Raw genomic sequence first — 18,859 nt, 5'->3', positions numbered from 1 at the left:
TCCAACTTTATTCTTTTTAAGATTGTTTTGGCTGTTTGGGCCCCTTGAAATTCCACATGGATTTAAGGATCTCTGCAAAGAATGGCTGTTGGAATTTGATAGGCGTAGAGCTGAAACTGCCCATCACTGTGGGTAGTACTGATGCCTTCACAGTATTAAGTCTTCCTACATATGGCTCTCCATTTGCTCTAATTCCTTTCCGCAAGATTTAATAATTTTCAATGTACAATTTTTTAAAACTTCCTTCAGTCTGAGGTCAGCCTGGGCAGAAAGTTCATAATGTTTTTTAGACCCTATCTCAACTGATGGCTGGATCCAGTGGCATGTGTCTATCACCCCCATCTATGCGGGGAAGCACACACAGGAGGATTGCAGACCAGGCCAGCCTGGGGAATAAAGCGAGACCTTATCTCAAAGACAAGGAACCCCAAAAGGGCTGGCAGAGTGGCTTAGTGGCTCAATGGCCTACCAAGTGCAAGGCCCTGAGTTCAGCCCTCAGTACCACCCCCAAACATTTTTAACTTTCTTGGTTAAATTCATTTCAAGGTATTCTATTCTTTCAGATGCTAACATAAAATGGAATTGTTTTAAGTTCCTTTCCATATTATTCATTAATGGTTTATACAAACACAACTGCTTTTTGTGTGTTGATCCTACACCTTGCAACTCTGGTTTATAAGCTCCAGCACTTTCCTTGCTTATTCTTTGGGATTTTCTAAATACAGAATCATGTCACGTACCAAGAGAAATGGCTCCAGTTCTTCCTTTCCATTTGGATGTCCTTCCCTCCCTGGTCTTGTGTGAATGACCCAATTAGAATAGATAGTAGTGCTGCACAGCAACAGTGCAAATGGGCATCCTGATCTCATGTCAGATTCCGGGGCGGGGTGGGGGGGGCGGAGCTTGCAGTTTTTTCTCACTTAGTATGTTACCTGTGGGTTTTAAAAGAATGCTTTTTATCATGTTGTGTACATTCCCTTCTATCCCTAGTTTTCTGAGAATTTTTTAATGAAAGAATATTGGATTTTATGAAATGACTTTCATGCATCAACAAGGTAATCATGTGACTTTTCTCTTTTGGCTAAATTAATGTGATGTACATACTGACTGATTTTCTTATGTTGAATCTCCCTTACATTCCTGATTGACCCTACAGAACCCCAGTCATATGCTTTGGGATTCAATATAGTAGAATTGTGTTGAGGATTTGTGCATCTATATTCATAAGAAATTTGGATCTGTAATTTGCTTTTCTTGTGACACTTTCATCTGGTTTTGGTATTTAAGGGAAATGCTGGCCTCACAAATGAATCAGGAAGTATTTCCTCCTCTTGTATTTTTGGAAGAGTTTGACATGTTATGGTTTAGATATGGAGTGTCTCTCCAAAAGGCTTGGTCCCCACTGGTGGCACTGCTGAAGTGATTAGATTATGAGGTCACTAACATCTTCAGTGGGTTAATTCATTGATGAATTCAAAGCTGAACAGGCTATTAGGAGACGGTGCCTAGTTGCAGACCTCAATGTCCTATTGATCTTTTGTCTATATGTTCTATCCATTACTAGAAGTGCAATATTGAAGTTCCTAACTTTTAGTGTAGATCTTTCTATTTCTCCCTTTAAGCTTGTTGAAAATTACTCTTTTTTTTTTAGGTTCTGGGGTTTGAATGCAGGGCCTCACACTTGCTAGGCAGGTGTTCTATCACTTGAGCCACTTAACCAGCCCTTGAAAATTATTCTTAGGGGGGCAAAAATTTCTACAGTCTTTAAAAGTGGCAAAAATGCATTTTAAATTATATTTGTATGTCTTTTGACCAAGAAGTCTTACTTTCAGAAAATCTGAAGGAAAGAATAGGCCTAAAAGTAGAGAAGGTTTAGTGAGAACCGTATTATTTCTACTGGGCAAATAACACAAAACATGTTTCATGTTTCCCTTATCAACACAGGGCAAGCTACACTGTGTATATCACATACATGGAGCACATGCATATCAAGCTAGGGAAGCATCACACCAGCTCTGGTGCCCTCAGCCAGAAATGCTCCATCCTTAACCAGCCTACCTCCTACCTTTGCTTTAAGCCAGACATTCCTAAATGCTAAGGTTTCATGGATTAGTAACATGCCTAAAAGTCTTGGGGGAACTGATATGTGATTGCCTTTTTTCCTCTTATCAGAATAAAATACAGACACAAAAACAGTAGCTACTGCCATTACTGTAACTGTTACCTAGTATCACCATCATTGTATATAAGATACCAAATGCTGGAGAAACTCAGAATAGAGATAATATTGTCCAAGTAATGTGAATTCCCACACACAAAATAAAAAGTAAAATAAATGACATATGCTAAGGAAATTAAAATCTGGTTATAATCATAATAAACACTCACTGAGTCATATTGCCAGGCCATTGTATAAGCTCTTCAAATGCATTTTTTACTAGGTGGCTCTATTAATATCTCAAATTTATGGGTGTCTGAAGTAGGTAAATATATGTGATTCAGAGTTTTCAATGCAGCAATGTTTATTACAGACAAAAAACTAAAAAGCAAACTCCTATACAGAATGTGGTACTCAGACTTAGAAAACCTGGTCTGGTTTGTGCGGTCACTCATGACTATGGAACTCTTAACTCCCCTGGATCTGCATTCCTGTAACAACAGTGCTGATGGTTAATTATCATTGCCAAGTTGATTGGACTGAGACACATCTAGATTAGTAAAGCACTCTGCTAGGTGTGTCTGAGAGCATTTCCAAAGATGACTACATCCTGGGGCTCTGACTGATGAATGGAGGGATCCCTTGATAGATTCACGGCATGGTGGCATTTCTGGGAGGAAAAGGCAGGAGACAGAGCTTAACTGGAGGAAGCAGGCCATTAAGAGCATGTCCTTGGGGATTATCTCCCGCACGGCCCTTCTGTGTATCCTTCCTGCCTGCCATGAGGCAGACAGCCTCCTCCTCCACATGCTCCTGTCGCCATGCTGTCTGTCTCCCCATGGGCCCAGAGCCAACAAGCCAATGTGGGCTGAAGTCTCAAAACTGTGAGCCAAAATAAGTAACTCCTTCTAACTTATTCTCTCAGGTGCTTTGGTCAGAGTGACATAAAAGATAACTGATACAAATGTCTTTCAGTTTGCACTGTATTCTTTTTTTTTAATTACCTAAAGCACTTAGAATAGTGCTTAAGACAAAACAGACCTGACTGAAAAGTATCTGAGACAGCAATTTCTTCTCTACACTAATCCTGCCCTAGAGGCATAGGTGTATGTTGAAGGCATATTTCTCCTTGGTAACGCTAACCAAGGCTCTGCATCCACGACCAATGAAAACAAATCTCCAACACAAAAAGAAGAAATAAAATCTGAGGTTTGCGTTTCTATTTATAGCAGAGGAGGATCCTTACTTACAACCACTGATAACAGACTGTCAGAGGAACAGGAAGTTCTGATCAATTCTACTACTTGATTACTTATTTATTTAACACATCTATTAAAGGACCTGGCCCTGCACTAGGACTAGGTTAATAATGTATGTGTTTATGTTTTCAATAAGCTAGGTCTCAGTTTACATGGGAAGGCATACTGGAAGTAAGCGGTTAATAAGAGCTATGCTGTGGTTATTAACAGAATTCTAAAATAGCACAGAAGTACTTAGACTTCCTGAGATGACATTCAAGTTAATTCTGATATTTTTGACATAAGTAATACATTATATACTATTAATTACTGAGGACTTATGATGTATCTGCTTATAAGTATACATATGTACTTGTGATATGAAATACAATTTTACAGAAGAAAAAATTAAAATATGAAGAGATTAAATGTTTTGTTCAGTGTTACACAGCTCAGCTAGTATCTGGTAAAGTTAGAAGTTAAAACTAAGTAGTCTGACTCAACAGATGGCCCAAGGAGTTCCCTTACAAAGCAACTTCTACTGAAATGTGTTGGCTTATATCTACCATCATGTCAGCTTGACTAACACCAGTGTTTGCAGAGCTATGTCTGGACAACTGAATACAATTCCCATGCAGATTACCAGTACATCCTGTTCAGATAGGCAGTCCTTCATAAATATTCTTTTTTTTTCCTTTTTCTTTTATTATTCATATGTGCATACAAGGCTTGGTTCATTTCTCCCCCCTGCTTCATAAATATTCTAACTGCTTCCTGGTAGACTCCTCTCCCCACTAAAGAGATTTCACTTTCCTTCAGCATGATCAGAAATCTCTATCGCGTCCTATTGGTAAGAATGAGGATCAAGACTATGTGGTCTGAAGGACAGCATTCTCACTCATGCTGAGGAGAGCACTTTAGCTAACACTGCCATCGAGTCTATGGAGGAGAAAAGCAATCAGGTGTCATGAACATGAGGTCAGGAGGTACCTTCAGTCCCTCCAACTCGTCTTCTAGCTGTTTTGAATACTGCTCGCTCTGCTCACGTAGCTTCCTGTCTTTAGACGCTTCAGCAACAAGAGCTTCAGTGTGCACTTCCAGCTTTCAAATAAAATGAAAAACAAGAAAGCAGATTTCAGGATTATCACTTTTTAAAAGTATTTTCCCTATGGGAATTTATATCTCAAATGTTGAAATTCAAATTAAATAATATTACCAAACTGTAAAAACAACTTCTTCCAAAAATGTAAAGAGTGGAATACATTTATTCCACTAGTCTCAAAAAGCAGCTTTTATCACTACCATGGGACTACAGAATTTGCCTGACTACTAACCTCTTTTTTGGCTCTTTCTGTTCTGCGGAGTTCTTGCCTTAAGCTTTCAACTTTCTGTATCACCAGGTCCACCTCTTCCTCCTTATCTCGGACATGGCGAGCAAGTTTCTGTTTTTGGGTGTGTAGTTCTGTTAGCCGCTCATTGATCTCCATGAACTCCTGCATGGCCAGTTTCCTCTGACAGTGTGCATCTTTCAGCTCTTTGGATTGGTTTTTTAATCGCTCACTAGCCTGGACTAGTTCCTACAGTTTTGTAAAAAGAATAAATGTTACCAATTCTGCAACCTAGAGACCAAATTTGGCCATCAAAGTAGATACCATTAAGTCAAGAAGAGCCAAAATTATTGACCTGAGGAAAACGTTAAAGGAAATGAAGTGCTTGTGAAGCTCCTGTGCTAGCATGGCAAGTGCAGGCAGCAGCTGATTCAACCTGGATTTCCACAACTGAGGAGAACGTAAGAATGTAAGAGACTATGGCCAAAATAAAGACCATATGCGTAAGAGTTTTAAGACTATATTGAGTGATTACAAATAACAACATCAACAACAAAAGCAAGGGTTGCCGTGCCCTTCCTCCATGAGAAGACTAAGCCCTGAACCAAGGAGAAAAAACTAAACCTGAGGCGCCCTGAGTCAGAGGGGATAAAATGGCCTCAGATCAGTGCAAAATTCTGCTTCTCAGCAAAAGAAAAAGCATTTCTTCTTTGGAGGAAAGAACTTCAAGGAAATTTTGGGTTTTACACATTAAACACAAACAGATATGAACTCACAACCACAGACTCCCAAAGACTCAAAGAAAGAACCACCAAAACTAAACAATGGAAATAACAGACACTAAAATAAACAGTAAAGGTACTGGGGTATTAGAATCACCAGATATTGACATGAGATTTTTATGTATGAAATATCTGAAGAAACAAAATAACATGGAATTAAAGACAGGGATCCACCAATATAAGAACCTCTCTGTTTATGAAGAAAAAGAAACTCAAACCCAGAAATGTTTAAGAAAAAAAAATGAAATTCTGTAGCACCAGAGAAATGAAAAACCTTAAAAGAAATCAGATAGAGGAAACAAACAAACAAAAAGATAAATTACTTACACCTCACTTTGAAAGAAAAAGATAATTAGACTGAGAACAAAATGAAGTAACAATAAAAATACAAACAATAGAAACAGTGTCAAAGAGGTAAGAAAATAACAATTACTATCCAAAGCTTCATATAAACAAAGAGTTTAACAGTGTTGCCATCAGACCTGCACTACAGGAATGTCCACAACTTTATTTCAGGAAAAAGAACAGTGTTTTTAAAGAAGGAACACAAGCAAAATGGAGGACTACCAGGAGACGGGTAAACATGAATGTGAAGGTGAAGAAATGTGTATATGCAGTTATATCACTAAAACTGTCTAATTTGTATGTCAATGAAGGATGCACCTACTAAAGCACTTGCCAAAAACAGTACATAACTTGGGAAGAGGTAAAAGAATTAAAAGCCAGCCCTTAGGTTGCTTGGGGGAAGTAGCTTAAGATATTAAATTTATACTTTGTTAACATGCATGGTAAAATGCAAATATACTTAGACTAGAAAGAGAAGAAACTAAAATCCAAACAAAAAACCAAAAACTTATATAAGAAATGATTTTGCAAAATAAAAATAACTGTGAAGACTGGCTGTACAACAATATACATGTACTTAACACTACTTTAAAATTGTTATGATAGTAAATATTATATGCATTTTCCCACAATTAAAAACTTGTTAAAGGAAAGAAAGGAGACAAAAAGAGGCATAGGAAAAGTGTAACACAGAGAAAGCAAAAATAAAGTGGTAGAAACCTATCCACATATACTAACAATCAAATACATAAAAAAAGCTAAATTCACCAGGTAAAGTAGAGTTATACCAGATTAAGAAACAAAATCTAGACTTTGGTAGAAAAAGCATTATTAGGGATAGGGAATATCACTAGAAGAAATACCATTCTCAAACTCAGCGAGTTCTAGACGGTAGTCTTAAACTATATTAGAAATTATGAGAATGTTAAGAAAGAACAGGCAAATACAGCACCATGACCAGAAATTTCAATTTCTTAACCATTAATACATAAACCAAGCAGATAAAAAAGTAATGATTATAAACAGTACCTGGAAAGTTCTCTAACAAGCTTCATATGCATAGGCATTTGTGCCCTGCATTAGAAATTCACAGTCTTCTCAAGAATGCACATGAAGTATTTAAAAAATGGAGCTGAAGTCTAAGCCATGAAGCAAGTTAGTCTTCAAGCAGATATATGTATGTAGATCAAGTTCTTTAACAACAATGTAACTACATCATAAATCAACAACAAAAGGATGTTTAAATTTCTCCATGCACTGAAAAATTTAAAACATACTTATAAATACTTCAATGAGAAACATAATTCTATGAGAAAAATCAGAAAGGTCGTTAAACTAAGAAAAATTTAAAAATACAAAAACAACAAAATGTTTAGTACATACTAAAACTGGTGAGGCAGTAAAGCTGTACTTAGGGGAAACTCACAGCTTGAGATACTTGGTAAGGAAAGAGGTCAAAATTCAATGAGACTCCACTTGCAAAGTAAGAGGGAGAACACAACAGCTGCAAGTGCATAAATGAATGAAATAGAAATGAAAACAGCAATGAGGATCAACAAAAATTGATTCTGAAAGCTGATTCTTTGAAAAAAAAAAAAAACAACCTAAAATAGACAACTGGTGAGATCAATCCAGGGAACCACATGAGGCACAAAGAAATATTAGGAAAGAAAAAAAGCTGTGACTACAAATCTATAAGAGATCAAAAAAGATAAAAAGAAACACAAGGAAGAACTCTAGGCAATAAATTTGTTAGACTGCAAAATGAATAAATTTCTAGAAAAATACAATTTATTAAAACTTTTCAGAAATAGAGTAAGTAGCTCTGTAACAAAGTAACCAAGTAATAGTTAGCAAACTGCCCATCCTAAGTCCTGGCAGTGCTGGGAAGAACCTCAGCTTGTAATTTTTCAATAAAAATAACAACCATACCTGACTCATGGGGCTGTGATGAAGGTTAAACAGACTAAGGGATACAGAGCAGTTGGAACAGTGCTATCAGAACAGAAAGCGGCCTGCTACGTGTAAGGGTTGAAAGGAAAGTGAGGAAAACCTGAGGCGCCTTAAGAAAAGGCAAAAGAGAGAAAGAATTTGCAACCTTTACAAGAGGCAGGACTTTGTTAGGGAGAAAAGACCTGAGGGGTCCCTCTGCTGTCAGAGCACACTGAGAGGGACGGGAGCAAGTGTTTCTTGGGCTGGCGTTTTTAAGCATGCTGTGGTGAGAAAGGGCAAGGGTGGAGGAAAGGTCATCTGGGCTGGGCAGCTTTGTGAGTTGTTTCTCTCTGGCTCTCTTACCGGAGGTAGCTGAGTTTGAATTGTTTCAGTGCTTCTCAACATTCCAGCTTTACTGTATTATTATTTAGTAAGTGACACAAGAGCAATTGAGGCTTCACTTGGAAATGTACCAGTGGCTCAACAATAGAAAGCTCATGAATGTAATTCACTACATTGATTTATTAAGGAAAAGAATCACATAATTCTATCAATGGTATATAACAAAGCATATTTAATAAATTCAAGCCCATTGTTAATAATTTTAAAAACTAGCAAAATAGGAACAGAAGGCAACTTTCTTAACCCAACAGAAACTATTACCAAAAATAGCAGCAAATGTTCCAGTTGTAAAATATCTGAGGCACTTTCTTAAAATGAGGAACAAGTAAGGATGCCTGCTACCACTACTACCATTCAAAACTGTACTGAAGTCTTAGCCAATGCACTGAGACCACAAAAGACAGAAGTCATAAAATCCAAAGGGAAAACTAAGCCATCATCGTTTGCCGAAAACTTTAAAAAATATAAAATATATCCCATTATTAAGAGTTTAGCAATGTTAGAACAAAACTGTAAGAGAAAAAGCAGTAAGAAAACAATCTTAAAGATATCATTTAAGGTGTGAAAAATGGAATAATAAATTTAAGGAAAGGCAAATGACCTAATGAAATTTTTGGAAGAACACTAAATGACTTTAAAAGGTAGAAAGATACTATGTTGATGGACTGAAGAACTGCAGGGAAATGATTTTTATGCTTTGTACAATCAGTCCTATAGAACAAGCTGTACTGAAATTTGGGACCCAGTCTAAATACAAGTCATAGAAAGTAACTTATGACTAATTTAGATAGTGAGAAAACACCAGAGATTCACCTTGAGGGGTAGAAACATTGTATTGGGATAGGAGAAGCCCGGACCAAGGAGACTTCCTCTAGGTGAATGAAGCTGGACACTCAGCTCCTCTCTCCTCTGCTGAGATCCAGTGATATTCCAAAGGCACAGGGGAGGAACCCAGGACCATTCTCTTCAGATCTCCTAGGTAACCCTCAGAAAAAGAGGAGTGGGAAGAGCAGTTGCCTCTTTTCTCTATGTTAAAAAGGATAAAAATGTTTTGAGGTGCCTCCTTCACAATATATACTCTTTATGTGTAGGATTTCATCCACCCAATTCTCTAGGCATTGCCCGGGAGGTAAAAACTGGTGCATAGGGGAGCCATGTGGCTATTATTTTGCTGTACATAAATAATACCAATCTGCTCCGCTCTTGAACTTTGTGTGTGCATTCAGAATAATATTCACAAATATGCATAGAAGGAATGTTATTTTAACCAAAATTCCCACACAGTGTTCAAGGAATAGATTACAGACCATGAGTGTTTACGGCAGAGAGGACACTGCACAACACTGGAGAGGGGAGGCCATATGGGAAAAGGGAAATGAATCCTTATCTCACATGATTCATGAAAATGAATTTCTGGTGGCTTAAAGACATAAATATATATCCAAGACCAAACTTTAAAAAAATTAAAGGTAAAAAATTTCAGACAATTTTTAGCCTCAAATTTCCTATACTAAACAAGCCATAAAAATACTGACAAATTGAATTACATTAAATCTAAGAGGTTTGTGAATCAAAAGTAAAAATAAAAAGACAAGCCACTGACAGTCATCTTTAATATGCACAACTGCCTCTAAATTCCTATATCCAGAAATTTTCAAGAATTCTTAAAACCAATTAAGAAAAAAGACAACCAAACAGAAAAATGTACAAAGGATATTAAACAGCATTTTTCAAAAGAAGAAATGTAAATGAAAAATAGATGTAGTTCAAGATACGTGACTACATTAGTAATCAGAGAAATGCAAACTAAGACCATGATAAAACATCATATTAGGCCTAAAGTCTCAGTTTAGACTAGACTGGTCAAAGGTAACACACCTATCAATACAAACGTATTGAGCACAGAGACTCCTAACACTGCTGGGAAGAACTACAAATCGGTCCACTGGAAAAGAGCACGCAGTCATCACAACTAGAAATGAGCAAAGGCCTGAATGAACATTCCTCTAAGAAGACATTCAAACAGCCAGTAGAAAGTGACAAGACTCAACATCGCTAATCTTCACAGAAATGAAAGTCATAACCACAGTGAGATGCCACTTCACAGCTGCTAGAATGGGTATTATCAAAAAGAAAAAAGATAACACACTCTAACAACGAGATGGAGAAAACAAAACCCTTTGCTCTGTCTGTAGGCTACTAAGCAGATCACCTGAAATCCCTTACTGGTATAATCTGTTTCAGCACTACCCTCTCTTAAAATATAAAAATAGGATTTTTAACATTAAAATTTATGAAAAATTGTTAACATAAATTGAGATATCAGATTTCCACCCTTATTATGTTAACTAACTTGGACCAAGTAATGCTACCAATAAAAACAAACTAATAAGCCATTGATATTAGTGGATTACTATTAAAGTAACTAATTCTATTATTACATTGGCCATGAATAGATCTGTACAAACCATTGCTAGAAACTAAAGTAAGAGGAAAGTAAAAATGTACTTCTCTAATTCAATTCAGTCTTTAGTAGCTTTGTTAGTACTTTTGATTAACTCCATCAGCAAAAAGTTGTTTAATTTTTAACTCCTATTTCCTTATTGGTAGCAAGACATAAATCTTCCTCAGCTCAAGTGGTAGACAGCTTGCCTAGCAAGCATGAGTCCCTGAGTTCAAACCCCAGTACCCTCAACCCCAGTCAAAAAAATAAAATAAAAAATCTTTGAAAGGACTTCATTCTATATTAATCAGTGTGTGATGCATCACATCACTGGATACAATTTATACTGTGCCACAAACTACTGATGTGTTGCAATGGCTAGCACCAGTCCCAACAGTTTTTTGTTTCTGAAAACCATAGTGCTGAACAGCATATGAATCAAGTACCTTCCTTACAGTCTTAGCTATGGATAAATTTTGATGATGCATCTAAGACTGTTTAAGCATAACACAAAGTCCTTATGAAAATGACTTTAGCATTTTATCCATGCTGCTTTGGAAAGAAACTAGCATAGAAAAATAATTAAATCATTGAAGAGTTTTAGTTGATGATCTCTTAAGAAGGTTCCTGATCAGCAAATTACAATGAAAATGTGCCTGCATTTTTATAGATACTGAACAGTTTCACTAATCTCATATTTCTTCATGATTCTTTTTCTATAACACTAACTTTTAACCATGTCTTTAACTTTCCAAATGAACAACAGACTCCAAACTTTAAAGCCTCAAGAGTTTAAGTTTCTTTGTTAGTAGCTAATAATCAATTGCCATACACCCAAATAATCTTTAAGTTTCTAAGCCAACTTTTTAAAAAGATAAATATATATTGTAATTTGTTATGAATGCTTTCAGTATTCTAGTTCTGCAATATGAACACAGAAGGCTTTCCAATCTATTCAATATATTTACCTTATTCAGCTCTTCCCTTTCTTGTTGTAAAGCTTTGATTTGTTTCTCATGAGCCTTGATTTGTCTAAAAGCATCATCTAGTTCCCGCCTCACAGAATTAGCTTCTTCAAGTTGCTGTTCCAAATGATTCGATTCTAAAACAAAAGGCAACATTTCTTTTACTATTTATATGAAAGCAAATGCTTGAATCCATGGTTTACAACAACTAAATTTTATTTTAAAAGCAGTATTTTGAATATGGCTTTGGGCTACTGATACCACATCCCAGGACTACTCAAGGCAAATTAAATGAGTGTTAACTGACTGTAATGCTGGTGAACAGTGTATGCCAGTGTAGACATGTACAACATTGTCTTACATATATATTAGGGAAAAAGAGCCATGCTTCCAAAAACAGCACCTTCAGACTTACTAAAAACATCAAATGAAGAAAGCACAACAAAACCAATCAAACAAAAAGTAACTCTTTGTCTACTACCAGCAAACATCAAGGCCGGTGTTAGTCATATCAACATGAGTGTTTTTCACTCCTAGTAGTGTGACTCCAGATCACCCAGCTTAGCTCCACTACTGGTCACTGAAACAATAAACTCTGGGTTTTAAAAGTGAATCCCTAAAAACCTCTGTCCTAAGTGAGTTTGCCATTTGTTCAGATGCAGTAAATCACGGAGTTGAACAAATGCATGCCAGAGTAAATCCCAGAGCCCCAGAAACCTTTGTACTGTTTTCTCTAATGCATTGCTATGCACAGTAATGTCATTAAATAATGTTTAATATTATTGGATCTAAAGGGCTATTATGAAACAAACCAAAATTATTAATTTTCCTATATGCTTAAATAAAATTTAATAATTTGATAGGAAATATTCCTGCATGAAAAGTAAGCTAACAAAGATTAAAGAACTGAAAGTCAGCGACAACAGAAAAAAGTAATCACAGTCATTGTTAATTCCATTTTGGGTATTCTTTACAGCCTTACTACTCAGGTGTCAGCCTAGACAAACTGCTGCAGGCAGAAGTACAGCAGCTCCAGCTCCACCCAGACTGTGTGGCTCAGGAATCCACACAAGATTTGCAGGTTATTCACCGGTACACTACAGAGGGATAAGTGCACATGGCAGTGTGTACTGTGGACTCTGATGCTTTCAGTAAGTAAGGTACTTTTAACAACGTTAACCCTATTAAAAAGAGCGTTTCATTTTTGTAGGTAAGTCCTGTCATCCAAAACACTCGGTAAAACTCCATTAGTGTATCTGCACTCGACAGGGCTGTATACCATAAGCAACACAATTTGTTGACAGCCAGGGCCCTAAGTTTGCTTTTATTAAAAATCTTGCTATTGTGAAAGTAGATATATTTATGGATAGCATAGTTTTAAACAACTTTTGAAGGTATACACAAAGATATATTAAACGAGCTTTTATTTTATCTTAATAGTATTCTTAAATGAATGTTTACATGAAGAACACTAAAGATCCTTGGGTATTTAATTTTAAGGGTCACATTCAGATTATATTTTATCATCTGTTCAGATTTATTATTTCATACGGGAATTTTTCAACTTATATCAACTTCTTTCAAACATGTTTAAACCATATTTTCTATTATTTTCCATTGAACATTTCAAGGATTTCAGCAATTTCTAAAGTAGATCTCAGTTTAATTTATTTCTAGTCATCAGGAGTCTAATTTTAATAATCAATCCTACTGGTACATTTAATAATCTCTAATGAGGTTGTTTTCTTCTACTTTTGAAGTGTTCTACCTAACACATTTTTTTTTTTGCACATTAAGTTCTTGACTGATTTCAATTGCTCAATGTTAGAAACCATCGTTTCATACAATTGTTTTGTTGCTTTATTTCAGCAAAGGTTTTAGTTTCACCCCAGCATTTTACTGTAGCAGCTCTGCAATGGAATTAAGTAGAGAAAATATATATCAGATTTCAATGTTTCACATTTTAGACATTTTTTTTACCTTTTTTTTTGGTGGGTCTGAGATTTGAACTCAGGGCTTAATGCTCACCAAACAGGCGTTCTACTGCTTTAGCCACACCTTCAGTCCATTTTGCTTTGGTTATTTTCAAGATGGGGTTTCTTAAACTATTTGTTCAGGCTGGCCTTGAACCAAGATCCTTCTGATTTCTGCCTCCCAAGTAGCTAGCCTTATAGGGGTGAACCACCAGCACCCAGCTCAGATATTTTTTAATGCTTCAAAAGCTCAAATAATCTATTTAAACAACCCACGGATTTTGAGAAGCACAAAAGGAAACATATCGGATTTAAGGAGCACTAGTAAAGAGAAACCCAGCCAATTCTTTCATTAAATCCTCCCCTATGAATTGAAGCACAGCACTTGTCATGTGAAAACATAGAATTCTGCACTCTCAAAAGACATATACTCCAAACCAAGAAAAATCCAGAATTCTCTGAACTGTGGTCAACCACTGGATAACATGGGTAAGGCAAGGAAAGGGCTTTGTTTCCACAGCCACAAGCAGTAAATCTGACCAAAAGTGAAAGAATCCTTGCCAAGCCTATTAAAAATATTCCATACAACACAATTAGCCATAACATTTAGATAAAATTATTAAAAACTAGTTGTAGTGAACAAATAGAAAGCCATATTAGGAAAAGTGAGTCAGTCATGCCAACTAAATGGTTCTGAGTTCACAGCTGCTCTTAGAATTCTGAAACCCAATCCATTAGTAATGAGGACTGAATGAAGGCATAATACATTTGGGATAATTTTCTTTGCACTATGAAGTATAGAAAAGAAATATAAAATCTGGTCTCTGTCTTGAAAGACATAGTCAATTTAAGAAGACAAGAGTAACACTCTCAAAATCATACAGCAGAAAATCAAACAGCACTGTGTGGTAGACTGCATCGCAATAGGCACTGAAAGAAGGACAAAAAGGAGCATGAAGAAAGGTGCACTCAGAGTGCAGCACTAGAGCCCAATGCTAGCACATGCCTGCAGTCCCACCTACTGGCATGAGGAAGGATCACCGCAGCCTGTGAGTTCCAGAGGGGCCGGGGCAATGCAGCCACAAATTGTCCTTGAAAGACAAGGTGGGGTAGTAAACTAACAAGGCGTTATAGCTACAGCCAAAGAAAGGTTGGCAGAGCCATCCAAGAACCTCCCTGATCCACAAAGAGCAGTTTCATTGCTTTCCATCATGTTCTTAAACAAACTAATTCATAACTCTTCTAATCTCACCCTTCTGAGACAGAGGGAGACAGAGAGACAGGCAGATTCACGGAGAGAGTTTTAGGGTTAGAGATGGAGAGACAGGACACAGATGCACAAATGACCAACCCCAGGCAACCAAAGGAGTTTAAACAGCACGTTACAGTTTATAATATTTTGCTCATTTATAAAACAAAATATCTCTTTATGTTTTATATAAAAATATTAAATGAGGATATGAATTTTCATTTTGTCTCAACAAATACATATATACTGTGTGATATAGCACTAGTCATCAAGCTGGGCAACGGGAATAGAGCAGGAAAACAAACTCTATCCCTCTGTCTGGGAGCCCAGAGTGTGGTGAGGAATGCAGGTATTAAAAAGACATTATAAGGGGCTGGTGAGTGGTTCAAGTGGTAGAGCATCTACCTATCAAGTGTGAGGCCCTAAGTTCAAACCCCAGTACCACCAAAAAAAAAAAAAAGACATTATAAGTTATTATAAATTTACTACATTTTTTAAAGAATTAAGAAATATTGGAGAATCTTGCATATCAAAATACAAGATAGAATATTACCAGCAGGTAGGATTTGAGTAAATAAAGACCTTGCTTAGGTCTTTGGAGGAACGTGAAGTCTAAGGTGTATGGACACTTTTTCCCTCAGAGCTGGGATTGGCTGGGGGCCACTTATGAGTCAGGTATGGGGGGGGGGCTTGTGCTTTATCTATAGCTATGATGTCAAAGTATTTAAAATGGCTTGGGTCTGACAGTTTTACCTTCTATTGTTTCTCTGTGCCTCTAGAACCCAACCATCATTCCTGGGACACAGTAGCAAGTCAATTGTTTATGCACTGCCTAGAGAATGAGTGAATGTTGCTAGTGGAAACTGACAATAGTAGGTACAGTCACTGTGGGGAACACTATGGTGAGTACTCAAAATTTGCAGTTACCATGCAATCCACAATGTCACTCATACATCTTTACCCAGAAGAAGAAAAAGCAGGACCTAGCAGATGTTTGGGCATCCATGTTTGCAGCAGCACTACTCATGACAGCCAAAGGTCCACAGACAGATGAATGGGTAAACAAAATGTGTTATATAAACACAATAGAATATTACTCAGTCTTAAAGAGATAGGCAGTTCTAACACATACTATAATATGGATGTACCTTGTAGATGTTATGCCAAGTGAACTAAGCCAGCGACAGAAGGAGTAAGTATTATATGATTCCACTTTCATGACATTCTTAAAATAATCAATAGAGACAGAAAATAATCAGGGAGTAGGAGGAGGGGAAAAGAAATTACTGTTTAATGGGAAAGAGTTGAGTTCCAGTGTGGGACAATGAAAAAGTCTTAGAGATGATTGGTGACGACGGCTGCAGAAAGTGTGAATATGTTGAATACCACTGAACTACATACCTAATATGGCCACAGCAATTTGTGGCATGTTTCAGAAGGCTATAACTGCTGGGTAGTAGATGAGTCTGAAGATGTGGAATGAGAGAAACACACAAGCCACAGATGGGGAGGTGAGAAGGCTACTACAAAGGGGACTTAGCCTTCCCTCAGCATTGCTTCTACTGATTCTGTTCTATCCTAGGAAGTGATGAAAGATGAGTAAAAAGCAGTCCCACAGCAATGAATTTAGGGAGAGGGTGAGAGTAAAGGAAGGAAACTCAATGAGTAGTTGTACAGTAACCCTATTTGTAGGTAAGGGATGAAAGTACGCTAGGAATTGCCTATACAAAGACAATGCAGACAGGCACCTTAGGGAATGGCCAGCAAAGTTTTTAAAGAAGTGATATTTTACTTATTCACTCATCAATAAATATTGATTTAGGGTTTTTGACAGGCCAACTATAATTTGTAGGCACATACAGAAAATTAGTCAAAGTCCCTATTTTCAAGGAGCTTGTGGTCTAGTGGTGAGGTGAGGGAAGGCAATATGGAACCAAAAAGAGTTAATAGTGAGAAGTGATACAAATGAGAAGTGAAGTGGCGAAGTAGAGTGCCAGGTGAAAAATGTTTTCAGCAAACAAGCACTGATAGGTAGGTAGGAGGGATGGATGGATAGCTAGCTGCTAGCTAGCTAGATAAGATTGACAGAATGAAAGAAGAGAACAAAAGAGAAAGGAAATAATAATCTCTGTGAAAGACCCGAAGAAGCATTAGGCAGACCCAAAAGTAGTTTGGTAAGGTAGAATCAATGAGGAAAGGAGTAGTAACTAATCAGAGATGAAGCTGGAGAGGCAAACACACTCATGATAATGAATGGCCTTGCAACTGATTTCCCATTAAGTGCAACTGAAAATCCTGGGCTTTGTAATTTGAATAAATAAACTAAGAAGTATGGAGAGAAACACCAGGGCATTAGAACCTAAAGAGTAATGCAGTGGTGAGTTCCCTGACTTTTCTTTTTGTTCATATATCCTAGAATTAGAGCTGAAGAAGATGGCAACCCAGAAAGCCACTAGAGATAGGAAAAAGCCCAAACAAAAACCTGTTCTTCCTACCCAAAAGGCTGTCTATTAGCAAGACAGAAAACTCTTGGAACACAACCATTCTACTGAAACATCACAGAAAAGCCTGCAGTGCCACGTTGACCTGTGTCAACAAGTGTGGAGCTGGATTTCTAATCAATCCTGTGAGGGAGGCTGTGATGAGGCACACAAACACTCCCACAAGGGTGGTGCTAAAGAAAGATGGGCAGGGAGCCAACAGGTTCATCCCCACTAGCTGTAACTAGTGTCAGTAGAGACCACGAGGGAACCTGGACTTTTGCCCAACTGGCAGTAAAGTAGTACTCTTCTCTCTTCCCTCTGTGGTGTCAGAAGAGAGGAAGAACTTTTAGTATCACCAGCAAAGAAGAAATCAGGAGGTCAGCAAGAACTCCCAACACTACTCAGGAATCAGAAAAAGCCCTCCCTTGGACGTCAGGGGTGGCCAACTGGGGAAACTAAGAGTTCTACCTCAACTTGGCAGAAACAAAACAGTAGTCCCCTGTCTAGTTAAAATGGATTACGTATATCCAGAGTCTTTAACCCCAAATCACTCATCCTACCAAAAATGAGAAAAGACTATCATCATATGAAAAACACCTAGATAACAGAGATGCTTACAGATATTAAAGTAGCAGTGACAAAAGCATTTAAATGAGCAGTTCTGAACAGACTCAAGACAAATGAACAAACAGAAAATTTGAACAAGGAAAAGAATGCCTAGCAAAAGAAACAGACAATGTAAGGAACAAAAGGGAAATTTATAAATGAATAATATCATAACTGAAATTAAAAGCTCAGTGGATGGGGTCAGCAGAGGAACCAGCCACTGAACCTTGGAAGATACAATAGAAATTAACCTATCTGCACAAGAGAAAAAGAGAATGCAAAATAAACAGGGCCTCAGGGACAGGAGGATGACAACAAAAGACCTAACATTCATGTCACTGGAGTTCAGAAGGGAAAGGAGAAAGAAATACAGACAGGTCTGAAAAAGTACTGGATGAAGTAATACCTAAAAGCTTCACAAATTTGACAAAATATACAATCTTACAGATTCAAGACGAACAAACCGCAGACAGAGTAAGCGCACAGAGACCCATGCCAATGCCTGACACTTTAATTAAACCAGAAAACTAAAGGAGAAGAAAAACAACACCTCACACTAGGGCAAAAGGACTCAGGACGATGGCAAATTTCTCATCAGAAATTGCTTTCAGAAACCAAAAGGAAGGGGTACATTTTTCAGGTGCATTAAAAAAACAAACAAAAAAAACCTTGTCAATCCAGTTTCCTATGTCCAGCAACAATATCCTTTACGAATGAACGAAATATCAGAGTATTCTCAGATTTAAGGACAAAAAATACAACAAAACAAAAACCTAAGAATTTGTTGGTAGCAGGCTTATGCTAAAGAATGGCTAAAGGAAGCACTGTTCACAACAACAAAAGAAGGAACTCTGAAATGCACAGGAGGAAGAAAGAACACAAAAATATGGGTATATACAATAGGTTTTCCTGCTTCAGTTTTCTAAATATCTTTCATGTGAAAGGAAAGAGTAAA

The 18,859-nt window shown here is 37.2% G+C and overlaps 1 protein-coding gene across 18 annotated transcripts in view; it reads right to left on the bottom strand.

The window, feature by feature from the left end:
* Cdc42bpa (CDC42 binding protein kinase alpha) overlaps nt 1–18,859 on the bottom strand; it is a 226,305-nt gene that overhangs the window by 83,323 nt on the left and 124,123 nt on the right. For 14 of the 18 annotated variants that reach the window (XM_074048819.1, XM_074048816.1, XM_074048817.1 and 11 more), the window contains exons 12-14: nt 11,597–11,730; nt 4,731–4,973; nt 4,387–4,497 (exon numbers count right to left, since the gene is read on the bottom strand). In XM_074048819.1, coding sequence (XP_073904920.1) covers nt 4,387–4,497; nt 4,731–4,973; nt 11,597–11,730 — 488 coding nt within the window. The remainder of the gene's footprint in view (nt 1–4,386; nt 4,498–4,730; nt 4,974–11,596; nt 11,731–18,859) is intronic. The other 4 variants (XM_074048826.1, XM_074048829.1, XM_074048832.1 and 1 more) reach the window with 2 other exon arrangements.

Source organism: Castor canadensis, chromosome 11 (assembly GCF_047511655.1).
Source record: "Castor canadensis chromosome 11, mCasCan1.hap1v2, whole genome shotgun sequence".
Lineage (NCBI taxonomy): Eukaryota > Metazoa > Chordata > Mammalia > Rodentia > Castoridae > Castor > Castor canadensis.
This window is presented reverse-complemented; position numbering and strand designations above follow the sequence as displayed.